General features: G+C 27.1%; 1 protein-coding gene across 1 annotated transcript; it reads right to left on the reverse strand.

Annotated features, from left to right (window-relative positions):
* Window positions 1-139: 139 nt before the first annotated feature.
* Window positions 140-13395, reverse strand: LOC129608126 (homeotic protein labial-like). Its single transcript, XM_055519452.1, has 4 exons — window positions 12291-13395; window positions 11980-12183; window positions 760-1013; window positions 140-346 (listed from the first exon to the last, which is right to left on the reverse strand). The coding sequence occupies exons 1-4, from the start codon at window positions 13336-13338 to the stop codon at window positions 140-142; spliced, it is 1713 nt and encodes a 570-aa protein (XP_055375427.1). The 5' UTR covers window positions 13339-13395.

Consider the following 13395-nt stretch of genomic DNA (forward strand, 5'->3'; position numbering starts at 1 on the left):
AATATATGTATGTACGTACATACATAAATATGTTATGGAACTGCTCTTTTGCTGATGGTTACCAAATATCAAGGTAATACTCGTGTTGTAATTGTGTGTAATAGCAAAAAAAAATTTTTTTTTCTTTTTTTTTCTTAGTTCATTTATTATTAGAATCACTGGTATTTTGTGGTATATTATTATCAGATGTACTTGTTTCCCTTTTATTTAACTGATAAGTACTTGATTTGCCATCAGATGCAACAACAACTGACATATTTGATTGATTGACAGTATCAGCAGGTATCCAACCTTCTTTAGCTCGTTTTTTCTGTTTCATTCGTCTATTTTGAAACCATATTTTAACCTGCAAAGAAGAATTTTTGTATATATTAGAAAATATTTTTATATTCAAATATAATACATACACATTCAATTAAATAAATATTTTATAATACTCATAAAATTCAAATTTTATTAAGAACATTTGCATGTTTAGTAATATTATAGTCACATAAAATTTTATATACATATATACATATATGTATGTACAAATTTTTCAGGTAATATTATATTGAATGACTTTTTCAAGAATTTCTTTTGCTTATTTTTTTAGTACGAAAATGCGACATAATAACATTACAATACACGCAATAATTTCATATTTACTTTATAGACTGAATATAAAAAAAAAAAATTATACAAAATTTTTTTTTGTTATCGTTTTTATCATATTTAATAAAAAAAAAAGAAAAAAATAATAAAAATTTAGTTACGCACCTGAGTTTCATTTAATTGTAAAGAATTGGCAATTTCGATTCTACGTGCTCTTGTTAAATACCGGTTAAAATGAAATTCTTTCTCTAATTCAGTAAGCTGCTTATTTGTAAAATTTGTTCTTCCAGAATTATTTATATTACTAGTATTGCTTAAATTATGCAATAACATTGGATTATTTTGCTGTCCAGATATCCCTCGAAAAGTGTCAACTTCATTAATATGACAGTCATGCAAGGAAATTGAATTTTTTGGGTCTGTTAAAAAAAGAAAAAGAAAAACAAACGATTAAAAATTTTATTAAAATAATTTTAATATTTTTACTTTAATAGTTTTTACAATAAGAAATATGTATGTATAACAATAAATTAGTTATAAATTATTGGTTGTTATTGGTGGTATTTTGTTTATAATCTAAAACCAAGATTCGATCCTACCTCAATTATTTCAATTCCTTTCTTAGGAAGCAATAAAAATGTTAAATTTTTCTTTAATAAATGCATATTGAATTATAATAAAACAACGGGTCATTTGACCCGTTATGGTAGAAATAGGTATATATTAAGTCTTGGTATGATTAGTGTTAATGTCTATAACATATTGTTTTAAGGGTATCTCTCGTGGAGACCAAGTACAAATGCACCTTGGGAGAAATAGATCTGTTGTGATACCATCGAATCATCATGTGAATCTTTATATACGTCATAAATTTTTACGTTGTTACTGGAAATTGCAAACATGTTAAGCCATATTGCTAACATGTATGTATATTTTAATATTTTATATTAGATATGTACTTATATCTTTAATGTACATATATGTTGCTGGCCGGACAGACAAATGTATCTTCATAATGCTGTGATTTCATAAGATGTGATGTGATTAGCCTGGACGCCTGTATGCATATACATATTATACTGCAATCTCTTTAATACTACTATAAATTTTACTTTAAGTGTAGAAAGTACATCAAACAGAGGGCGAAATCCTGGAGAACGTAATTTGTCTTTCAAATTTTTCATATAATTTTTTACGATTCTCTGCAGTATTCTCATTGTATCCATTCCCGGTGTAAAATAAATTATTAAATGCGGCTAAAAACAAATTATTAAGTGCTATTTTTCAAATAATTTTTTGGCGATTTGTATTCAAATTTACAACTATACATGCTTTCATACGTATAAGACCGTAAATATATATATGTATGTATGTGTACAAAATCAATTAATTAAAAAGTAAATACAAATTTTTTACTGCTGATTCATCGTTTTGTTTTCTTTATATTATCAATTTGTGATTCAAATTTGAAACACCATGCTGTTTTGTGGTATTTAGTTTTTAGGAAAAACAAATTGCCGTAACAAATGACCAAATCAAAACAAGATGACTCTTCAAAAAACTGACAAAACGAAAAATGTTCGTTTGTATTTTTAGTTGTTCTTTGTGCCACTGTTGTCATTTATATGTCATTTAAATTTCTTTCTATACATACTTAACGTTATTTAATTAAATTCATATTAATTTTTACGGATACAATGAAATATGTATATAACTTTTCACTTATAGGAAATCTTCATTAGTTCAGGTTTAAAGGATTATTTTTTGTTATTAAATTAAGTTGTAGAAATTTGTATATACATACTCGTATATACAATGAACATTTAATATAATAAATTGGTACTGGACATGTGAATAATTAATATGCTGAACAAAAATGTAGAAGGGAATTATTAAATTTTATAAGGGGGGAATTATTATAATATCGAGTTGTCATTGCTTTATTTAAATGTTTGTGTAAAATTTCAACAGGTTTAGTAAAATAGTAGCTATTGTCGGCGACTTAAATTTGTTTATTTATGTAATTTAAGTTTCTTATAGGTTTTTAAATTAATCCGTAGCCTTGATTAATTATTAACTATTCAATTTTAACGTTGTAATTAGTTGTAGTGATTTAGTATTACCACAATTTTGAGGTCGTGGTTTAAACAGCTATTAAAATTTCTGGGCTGGTTACAAATAAAGGAATACTAATAAAAGCCCAAACATAATTTTTTTTTGGGGAAAATGTTTAAAAATAGTTTTGTAATTGTTGAAATATAAATATTATATACATATCTTATGTTGAGAGACAGTAAGCTAGTAGCTAGTCATTCTAGTTGAACGCTAAATGCCATAACCACCACAACATTGGTCAGATTGTAAATATAAATCTTACAGTAAAAACATTTTTTCCTTGGAATAAAATTTTTATCTATTTCTTCTACTTTTCTAGGTGCAGCCCTTCAAGATACAAAATGGTCAAAATGTAATTGGAGGACAGTAAAGATCATTTCTTCTATAATAGTCTCAAATTGGTTTTATCATCATTTTTCCCATACATATGTACATATATAAAACCAACTGTTACCATTGTTATATAAGCGCAACTGTTAAATTTTTTGAATTACACACTTAAAATAAAAGATCATTTGAGACGTAATCCTACTTTGTTCACTGATAAAGATTTTTCTTCAATATTTGTAATTCTAATTAACAATAAATTTATATTTGATATTTACAATGTAATAAGCAGTAAGCAGTATACTATTTTTACTTAAGTAAATTTGAATTTTAAGTATTAAATTTCTTAATATACCCACATAAGTATTTATTTTATATTGAAATGAACTCAACAAACAATAAGCTAATGTAAATAAATGTATAATTTATACATACATTTTTATATACATATATGTATATACTATAATACAAGCTACTATTATGCAATTTAAACTTATCAAAATTTCAAATGTCATAACTGGCGCCAGTATATTTTGATAAGGGAAAGTGATTGCATAAGTATTAAAGGAAGAAAAAATTAAAAAAAAATGTTAAAACAAAAATAAATAATCGATAACAGTAAACAGTGTGTATGTTTGTAGAAACGAGTGACTATTTTCATTTATAATTTTTTTTTTATTTCTATGGTTTGTTGTTCGGGGTGTCTTGTATAATTCACTGAATTTGATCTAATAAATTTGTTGTCGTATAAGTATTCGTATAATACCATAATTTGATAATTCTGAATGAAAAATTCCATTTTTCAATGTAGTGTTTGTTTTTTTTTTTTCTATAAAGGTACATTAGAAATAAATTTGCCGCTGTTTACAATCGTTTTTAAAAGATATCAATGACAATATTGTTTACACAAGTTTTAATGTCAATCACACTTGCATGAAGCATTTAAAGAACTAAATTCGTTAAACTATTTAAGAAGCGAATAAAAATATTCAAAACAGATAAATTTAGATTACCCAGAAATATTAAGTTTTTTTTTTTTTTTTTTGCTTGAATTAAATTGTTTTTATTTAGTTGAAATTACAAGTAGGTATACGTATACTTAAAAAAATTATCATTAATTATCACTAATCACAATGTGATATCACTTATAGAACAATTGAACTGTTTATTTTAAAAGTGATTTAAGTGCAATTTTATGGCGTTCCCAATATTGAAATATTTGTGTTAAAAATAATTAAAAGATCAGAGTGATTGTCAGTCCGCTTGTGTACGGAAAGACTATATAATTTTTAATTTAATTCTATAAGTACTCACATTTGTATTGTTGCGGAAATCAAAGAGTTTTGAGAATATGTTGACAACTCATTTGTAGAAGTAAATTGCAAATTGTAAAGAGAAAGAAAAAAGTAGCAACAAAGAAGATATAACACTACTCCTATTAAGAAGTTCAGGTTTAAAACGTTTGCAAAAATTATATTCACTACAGGCGTTGACCAAAAATACCGGTATAAAAAACTGGTGGATAACTTCCGTACGAACATCGTTTAACGCATCAGCGTGATTTTAAGGATGCCGGTAGGATTTTAGTTAGTAATTTTTATTCTACTGTATTATTCTGCGAAACTCTTAAAATGAAGTATATTACCTCGCTTACACCTTGCACATTGATTAAAAGACGCCCTTTGCTTTAACTCATTTTATAGTTGGTGAGAGTTATTTCGGCATAAGAAACTAGTTATTTAAATTGTTTATTGAAATTATAAGTGACAGAAATATAAAACTGTACCCTTATATACTAAACTGTAGTCTCAGTAAATTTAACAAGTTTCACTATAAAAGACAATAATTTTTTTTTTTTTAAAAACGTCATTAATTCTTCGATGTATACAATAATGCAAGACACTATTGCGGTAAGGAAAAAAGTGTATTAACTATTATAACAATAGAAAAAAGAAGATGTGAATAAAATTATATTTTTGCATAATTAATAGTAAGAAAGCTATAAAAAAGTTTACAATGAATAAAAATAATCCCAGTTAGTTTTTAATCAACATGACAGTAGATATCTGTGATATTTCTTAATTTGTGCACGAAATAAAAATTTGAGAGCTAAAAAAATTAGCAAAATGAATAAAAGAAATGTTTTTTGTTTTGTTTTTTGTTTTTCTGATTTGTTTTATCATCACTTAAATAAAGCGGGTGCACATGAATTAAGACTTTTCATTTACCGAGATTCAAACGTCATTCCCAAAGTATATTTATCATTTATGAATCATATACAAAAGAAAAGTCACATCATTGTAATGAAAGCTGATATAAATATTTATGTAAAAATATGAAACAATCACAAAAATTTTAAAATAAAAAAATTTATTAAAAAAAAAAATAAAATAAAAAACTATAACAAGAAGGAACAAATGCCAGAAAATGAAGATAATGTGTTGTCTGATCATTCAACGTTGTGACAACTGACAAGTTTATAATACGAAAGTTCCTTCACCATCAATATAATTGTATACATGCATGCATACACATACAATATCTATAATGCATTTGTTATAAATATAACAAGGTGAGGCGTAATATCACTATAGTAGAAATTTTCCTTTTTTTTTGTGCTACAGTAGTGGTCGAAAAAATACTATTTTGCTCAAAATAATTTTTTTCAAATTGTAAGCACATACATAAATGTAGTTGTAGTATTACGTAGATAGTTGTTTATATATGAAAAAAATTAATGAACATTACTTCAAGAACCTTCCAACAACATGCAGCGTCTTACCAGTGGTGCAGTGGTTAGGTTTTTACCCAAATGGTTTCGGGTTTAAAACCTGATCAGAGAACTACAAAAATTATATTTAATATATATTACGTATCGTAATATACAATATTATATCGATAAAATTTGATATTGAATAACAACAACAAAAAAACAATAAATATGAATAAAGAAATATAAAGAAAAACCTAAAGCAGGGAGGTTCTCGTCAAAGATATTAAAATAAATCTGTTTTTTTTTTCTCCTTGTCTTTTCAACGGCATCTCATATGAAAACATTTAGCGATTTTCAATTTTGGGGTGCAAGCACTATTTGGGAGCGAAAAAGTTTCGGTTTCAGGATTTTCTTCTCAATGAGGTTCTTCGAATGACTTTTGCTCTAAATTTCTTTACGGCTTTTGTAGAAGTACACGTTCTTTTGATAAGTGCGTTTACAAGTCTGTTGTGGTTATATATCAGTTATATATAATAGATGTATATACATATAATACATAAGTTATATATATAATACATGGTAATATAAAAATAACAAAACAATTTATATAGTTGATTAGATGAGATTAGATTACATCGGATAACAATGTACAACGACCCAAGAAGTGAATTGTGGCCCCCCATATATAAGTATCATGCTCTTGCATTTTTTTTTAGTTTTTTACTGTAGTATTTCTTATTTAATATAACTATCATATTACACGGTTATATTCTGTATGTTTTTATTTTTACTTTCTGACTTCTTATGTTTAGCTGGCGATCTGAAATCAACAAGAAAGTAAAAAAGTACAAAGTCGTTTTTATTTTATTTTTTTCTTCTTTTTATCCTTTTCTTTTTTTGTTTCTCAATTGTGATAAGAAATACCATTCTGAATACTCAGAAATCAGCCAATATATTTTGAAGTTTTCTGATGAAACCAACATGAAGATTATTATTTTCGTATGACATTTTTTGTGTGTCATTTCGTTGTATGCATATTTATATGCATATTGTATACGTACGTACATATGGATGTACAATGTTAAAGCAAGGTGTGTAGTTTTGGGTGAACGTCTTACAATAATTGAAAGTGTCATTTAATCAATTGATTTTCAAACAAAAAGGTAACCATTTTTTTTATCGTTTATTTGTTTTCATATATTTTTTTTTTTTAGTATTATTTTCATTGAATAATTTTATTAGCAATTTTACTGAGGATCCTGTTGTCTGTCAGTTTATTTTAAAATTAGACATCATTTGACATTTTTTAGAATAATCTAAACTAACTTGTAAATGAAAATTGTTATACATATATATATTATATATATATATATGTACATAAATATATTTTATGTACATACTACTATGTTGTATACTTGTATACATTTTCAATATTTAGATAATTTCTAATAGTTTCACAGTTTTTTTACTACTATGGTGGTATAGATTCGATAATATTAATTTCTTTGTCATTGCCTTTTATGTGTTATACACACATATAATATATACTTATATGTATATAATAAATTACTATTAAATACGTCTAAATAAATTTAAAACAACAGTTTAGTAATTTATATTCAAAGCTAAGTATGACACAATATGTGTGCTTATGTGTGTATTATATGTAAAAGCAAAAAGGTTGCAAATGGACAAATTCTATATTATAGGACAACTGCGCGCAACTACATTGAATGTTGTTTTAAAAATTTGTGAAGATTTCAATTTCACGCAATAGAAGGTCAAATTTTCTTTTAAAAATTCGTTGAAAATTCACTTTAATAGTATGTATATATAAACAAATGTTAAAAATATTGAAAAATTTAAGTTAAGAAGTTAAATAAAATTTAAAATTTACATAAATCATATGAATTTTTATTGTAATTTGTCACAAATTCGAGCATCCGTGAAAAAAAAAAAAATTAACAATGGAGGAATAAAAATAAAAAAGAAATTAAAAATTATGCAAAATTAAAAAGGAAAAATAAAATTTGTTCACACAAATATCTTTTATTTTGTATAACAGTGAAACTGAAAAACTTAAATATAAAATAGAATTATGCATTAATATTAACTTTAAAAGAAGTAGAGATAAAACCGAGGGAATTTTGCGTATAAGGCAATCGTACATTTAATAATATTTGCTACATATGTACATATATGTATATACATATATTATATACTACATACAAATATATACATACATATGAAAATATTTCTTAAGGTGTTGAATTAATGTGTGTAATTACGTGTTGAATTTTCTAAAAATTTAGAAAACAAGAAAAAAGAGTTAATATAATAAGTTGAAGTGTAAAAACCTTAATGTTTCAAGTAAGAAATGCGTTTCATAAAACTCAATTTGAATTTGAATAGTTTGTCGCAGAACTCAAGCTGCCGATTGAATAGCAATCAAATTTATTTCATTTCATTTAATATTTATTTATGAGTTGTTGAAAAACGGGCCGTACCATACAGCTATAATCAATACTCCAAAACTAACCTAGGGCGAAAACAAATGCAAAAGTAATTCTTATAGGATTACCAACGGTAATTCTTTCTAGCCACCACAAACAATTTGTTTTGAATTAAGTTCTTTAAAAATTTTGCTTTTTACAGCATTTAAAACTAAAATGTAGAACCATTACAAAGCAAAATATTTTAAAATCTTGAGTATGATTCGTGACCTATATCTATAATACGTATAATAATATGAAATAAGTTTACATATTCTTACATTTTCTTTACTTGCAGTATCTTAAAAGAATAACATAAACTTATCGATGTAAAAAAGATTAAAATTTTTATGTAAGCCACTCTTATCTTTTTTGTTTTGTTGAAGTTTTATTTAAATTTTTATTAATTTATTCACTTTTATTTTAGTAACAGATAATAATTTTTTCTTATTTTGCATTAAAAAAAAAGAAATTTTAAAAATTTACAGTGAGAAATGTTGCATGTTAACAAGTTGAATCTATTTTTACACTATACCTAGCATATTTTAGTCTTGAACTTGTTGAAAAATCTACTCTATTTTTGTTCAAGTGTTGAATACAAATAAGTTAACAAATAAAATATCTCATTTGATAAGTGAATAACGGGGTGTTTGCATATTTTTTCAATAATACGAGTATTCAATAATTTTGATAAATTTATTTTTGTTAATTTTTAGTGATCATAAAATTTCTTCTAGAATTAGTACAAACCGACATAAGTACTTATAGTATGGCAGGAATTCTGCGGCCCATACTAAAACAAACAAGAAAGAGTGAAAGAATTCCAAAATACTAGAAACAAGGCATAATTCTTAAGATTCTAAAGAGGAGGGACTTCAGGGAATGCTTATACCTCTCCAAATGGAGATGTATAAACATATTGAACTCACTCAATAGAGTGCTGGCACTCACAACCCTGTCCAGTAATGAAAGCAGAAGAAACTTTGGGAGAATCACAATCCGGATTCAGAAAGCAAAGAGGACGCATAGATTAATCGAACACTCTGAGACCAAATTGTGGAGCTGTCGATTGAATAGAAATTGACTGCCCCACTGTACATAGCATTTGTTGACTTTGAAAGAGACTTCGATATAGTAAAATCCGAAGCCATATGGAGAACAAAAATATTATAGAGGAATACCAAGAAAACTAACGAACCCCATACAAGCATTATATAAAGATGCCGAAGTGAGAATCCTTTATAATAGTAAGTTGCGTTAGCCGAGATGCGGCAGGATTGGTGTAAAGTAGGTATGCCCACTCTCTTCACTACTTTTTAACATAACCCTAGATAAAATAATGCGGAAGTCAACAGTTACTCCTTAGGGGCATACAACGGACCTTAACAAGCCGTCTGAAGAATTTGGAATACGTAGACGACATCACTCTACTAGTCCCCACGCATTCAGACATGCAAGCAAAACACATAAGAGCGGTAGAAATCGATTAGAAAATTAGCACAAGAAAAGCCATATCAACCCAACAAACCAAGGGGGATTCCCTTTTTTACAAGATCTTGAACAATCTTATTGTCCCGGAAACATAGAATATAGATTGAAGCTGGCTAAGGCGGCATTTGGTAGATTTTGGCTTATTTGGAAATCTTTACACTTATTTAGAAATACAAAATTAAGAATATTTAACGTGAGTGGAATTAGTCCTGTTGTATGGCTCGAAAACAAGTGTAGCGAAGGATGAATACACAAACAAATACAGATGTTAATAAATAGAAACCTAAGAATCATTTGTCGAATATTCTGGATAAAGCGAATAAGTAACACAGATCTCTGGGCTCACTCAAAACAATTGCAAGATATTGTAGTAGAACCCGCAAGGGAGAAGTAGCACTGCACGACCGAAGAATACATGGAAAAGAAAAATAAAGAAAAAAATCATCACGGCTAATTTGCCATGGGCAGAAGTAAAACGAATTGCGCCCAACATAGTTTATTGAAGAAACTTTGCGAAAGCCCCATACTCCTAAAGGGAGTAAAGCAGGAACAAAAAAATAATAAATTAAATTTAATAACGAATGCACATACAAATGTCCCTTTAAAAGGGTTGAAGATGCGTTTCCGTCGCAAAATATACTCTCTTAAAATAATGTAAAAAATTATGCTTTGAATTAATGAGCAAACAGTGAAAAACCAGGATCTTAAAGCACGTTGATGAAGTTGCATCTTCGGGCCCCAATTCAATTCTAAATTCTTAAAAATATAATTTATTGTATTAAAATAGAAAAAAACTACAAAACGAAAGAAATGGAATGTGGCGAAACAATTGCAAACGAATATAGCATATTTGTAATGCATATAACATATTCGTTTAGTCAGCCAAAGGTTACGGCACCATTTAGCTCAATATTTTGCAGAACTCCGTTAAGCAATATTTGAACTTTATTCAAAAAACCCTCCTATTGTTTTTTTTTTGTTTTCTATATTCAAATGAGTGTATAATTTTTAACATAGAATAATATTATTGATTATTCGGAGCATAGATGAGCGGCAGACTGTTTACGTTAAGAACCTGACTAATTAATTTTTATGTTGTAATACTACGAGTATTATATTGAAGCATATTGGATTACTTGGTAAAATATTAAGAGTTTCCAGAACTCAACCCCTGTTTAATCAATTTAGAAAAATTATCACGAAAGAATAATATCGTAGAATTAAGTCCTCATTTCTTTAGTTCAACTACAACATTTCAAATAGTTATTTTAAAAAATTGTTTTGATGACAATTTTTCTGAGTACTTATGTACATATATTAAGCACCTATTGTTTTAATTAAGTATTAAGTACTAATTAAGTAATTTCTAAATTAATTAATAAAAATATTCTACTTATAGAAAATTGTTATTCGGATGTTATTTTTATCAAAGCTATTTAACTTAAATACTTAGACAGTATACCTTTATGCAGAAGAACATGCCGACATAAAAGGCATTACCTTATCTAATCTTAGATCGCGTTTTGTGGGATAACGAGTGAGTGTATGCTATTGTTTATTATTTCATATTTTTGTACGCATTGGAAGCGTTTACGTCAAAAGGTTATTTTTAAATTTTAAAATTTTTGGATAACAATGGCGCGAGTATTAAAGCCTTTTCAACAAAGTTCGTATACTCAAAATTCCGTTTACAAAGATTAGATTTATTAGAATGACTTTTACAAATTTTACAAAGTACAAAAATTTAAAAAAAAAAATTATTTTCGTCTAGCACTTAACGAGCTGTCGACAATTTTTGAAAAATTAGTATCTGGACATAACGTACTAGAAAATTTTCAATTTCAAAGAGAATAAATTCAAATTGTAATGACTTTGAATGAACGCACGAAATATGGATTAACTAATTTTAATACTTTGAAGAATAAAATATTTTGTTCGAGTATTGAAATAATATTTAAGTACGAAGAAAGATGTTGGTATAGGTACACCAGCTCGAAACTTATGGAATATTTGTAAATGAAACGGTTTATATAGAAGCTGGTTTACTCATAAGGATTCTCGGATCTAAATTTTTATTAACTTTTTATGAGTGTTAAGCAAAAATTTGGTACGTATTCTTTAGTATGTGCAGTTCAAAAATATTAGTTTAAACATATGTTATTTGTGCAGTTCAAATCTCATATAAATCCTATTTGAGAAATAGAGCTATAAAATATAGAATTGTATTTGAATGAGTTTCACACTTACTTTGAGGTTTTGGCACATTACGTTTTAGTTGCATCCATTTATATGTTAATATACTTTGTTGATTATTATTACTAAGATTTTGATTATCCGACGATTTACTATTCATGCTAATATTTGGTAAATCCAAACAATCAATATTATCTGATAACTGCTTTTGGTTTTGTGAAGTTTTTGACAATTCTAAATGATTTGTTGAAGTTTCATCTGAAATTGCATGTATGTTGTGTATTTCATATTTATCAAAAATATTAACTTGTATATTTTCATATTAATTTAATCAATAAGTAAGTAATTGAAATGAAAGCGCTTACGTGTCATATAGTCGATTTGCCCAATATGTGACAAATGTAATGAATGTTTAATATCTTCAGGTCCATCATAATATGGATTGTCATGATTACTTATATTATATGCTTGACTATAATTACAATCTAAATTTGTATAACTTAATCCATTTTCTAAATTAATTATCTCTGGTTCATTAATACTATTAAGTGTATTTTGAGCATTTATTTGTTGTTGGTGTTGTTGCTGTTGTTCTAAACTAATTGGAGGTGTTGCTGTTGTTGTTGATGATGAAGATTGTGCTGTTGTCATAGTTGATCCATAATATAAATGTAAATTATCATCATCATAATAATGAACTATAGATGGATATGCAACAGCTGCTGCAGCAGCAGCCGCCGCCGCCGCTGCCATTGTTTGATGATTTGTATTCAGTTTACTAGTACATTCAATAATTGATGATGAAGTTGAGGATGGAGTCGGTGATGAGTTATGCATATTCGAATGCGGAAACAAAGGGTTTAATGTACCGGGAGATGTTGGTGTTGCTGCTACAATTGATGATAAACCCATTTGATTATTTAGGCAATCATTTGTTGTATAATGACTAGGTTCATTTAAATTATGATGTTGTTGTTGCTCATGTTGTTGCTGCTGTTGCTGATGATGATGATGATGATGGAGCTGTGGCGGTGGTGGTAAATTTGATGGTGATTGATTTGCTGAATACATTTGATAAGAATCAATTTCATTTTTACTTATTAATCTATGATGCAATTGTTGCGATTGCTGTTGATGTTGTTGTTGATGCTGCTGCTGTTGCTGATGAAGATGATGTTGATTAGGTATGGTTGCTCCAATTGCTATTGGTGGAGTTGTATTAGGATGATGGTGATGATGATGCGAATGATGATGCGGATGATGTGGAGGATTTAATCCTAAGTTATAGTGATGATGAAAATGATGGTGACTCGATGGTGGTTGATAGTATTTATATCTATCAGAACTATTTGTTACACCGTGATAAGTGTTTTGATACATTTCAACACTAAGCATATCGTTAACGGCAACCATTGGTTTTGACTTGTGATAATTTTATGCACAATATTAATATTGAAACAAAAATTTAAA

The sequence above is a fragment of the Condylostylus longicornis genome, unplaced genomic scaffold, assembly GCF_029603195.1.
Source record: "Condylostylus longicornis isolate FDR11 unplaced genomic scaffold, ASM2960319v2 ptg000030l, whole genome shotgun sequence".
NCBI classification, from domain to species: Eukaryota; Metazoa; Arthropoda; class Insecta; order Diptera; family Dolichopodidae; genus Condylostylus; species Condylostylus longicornis.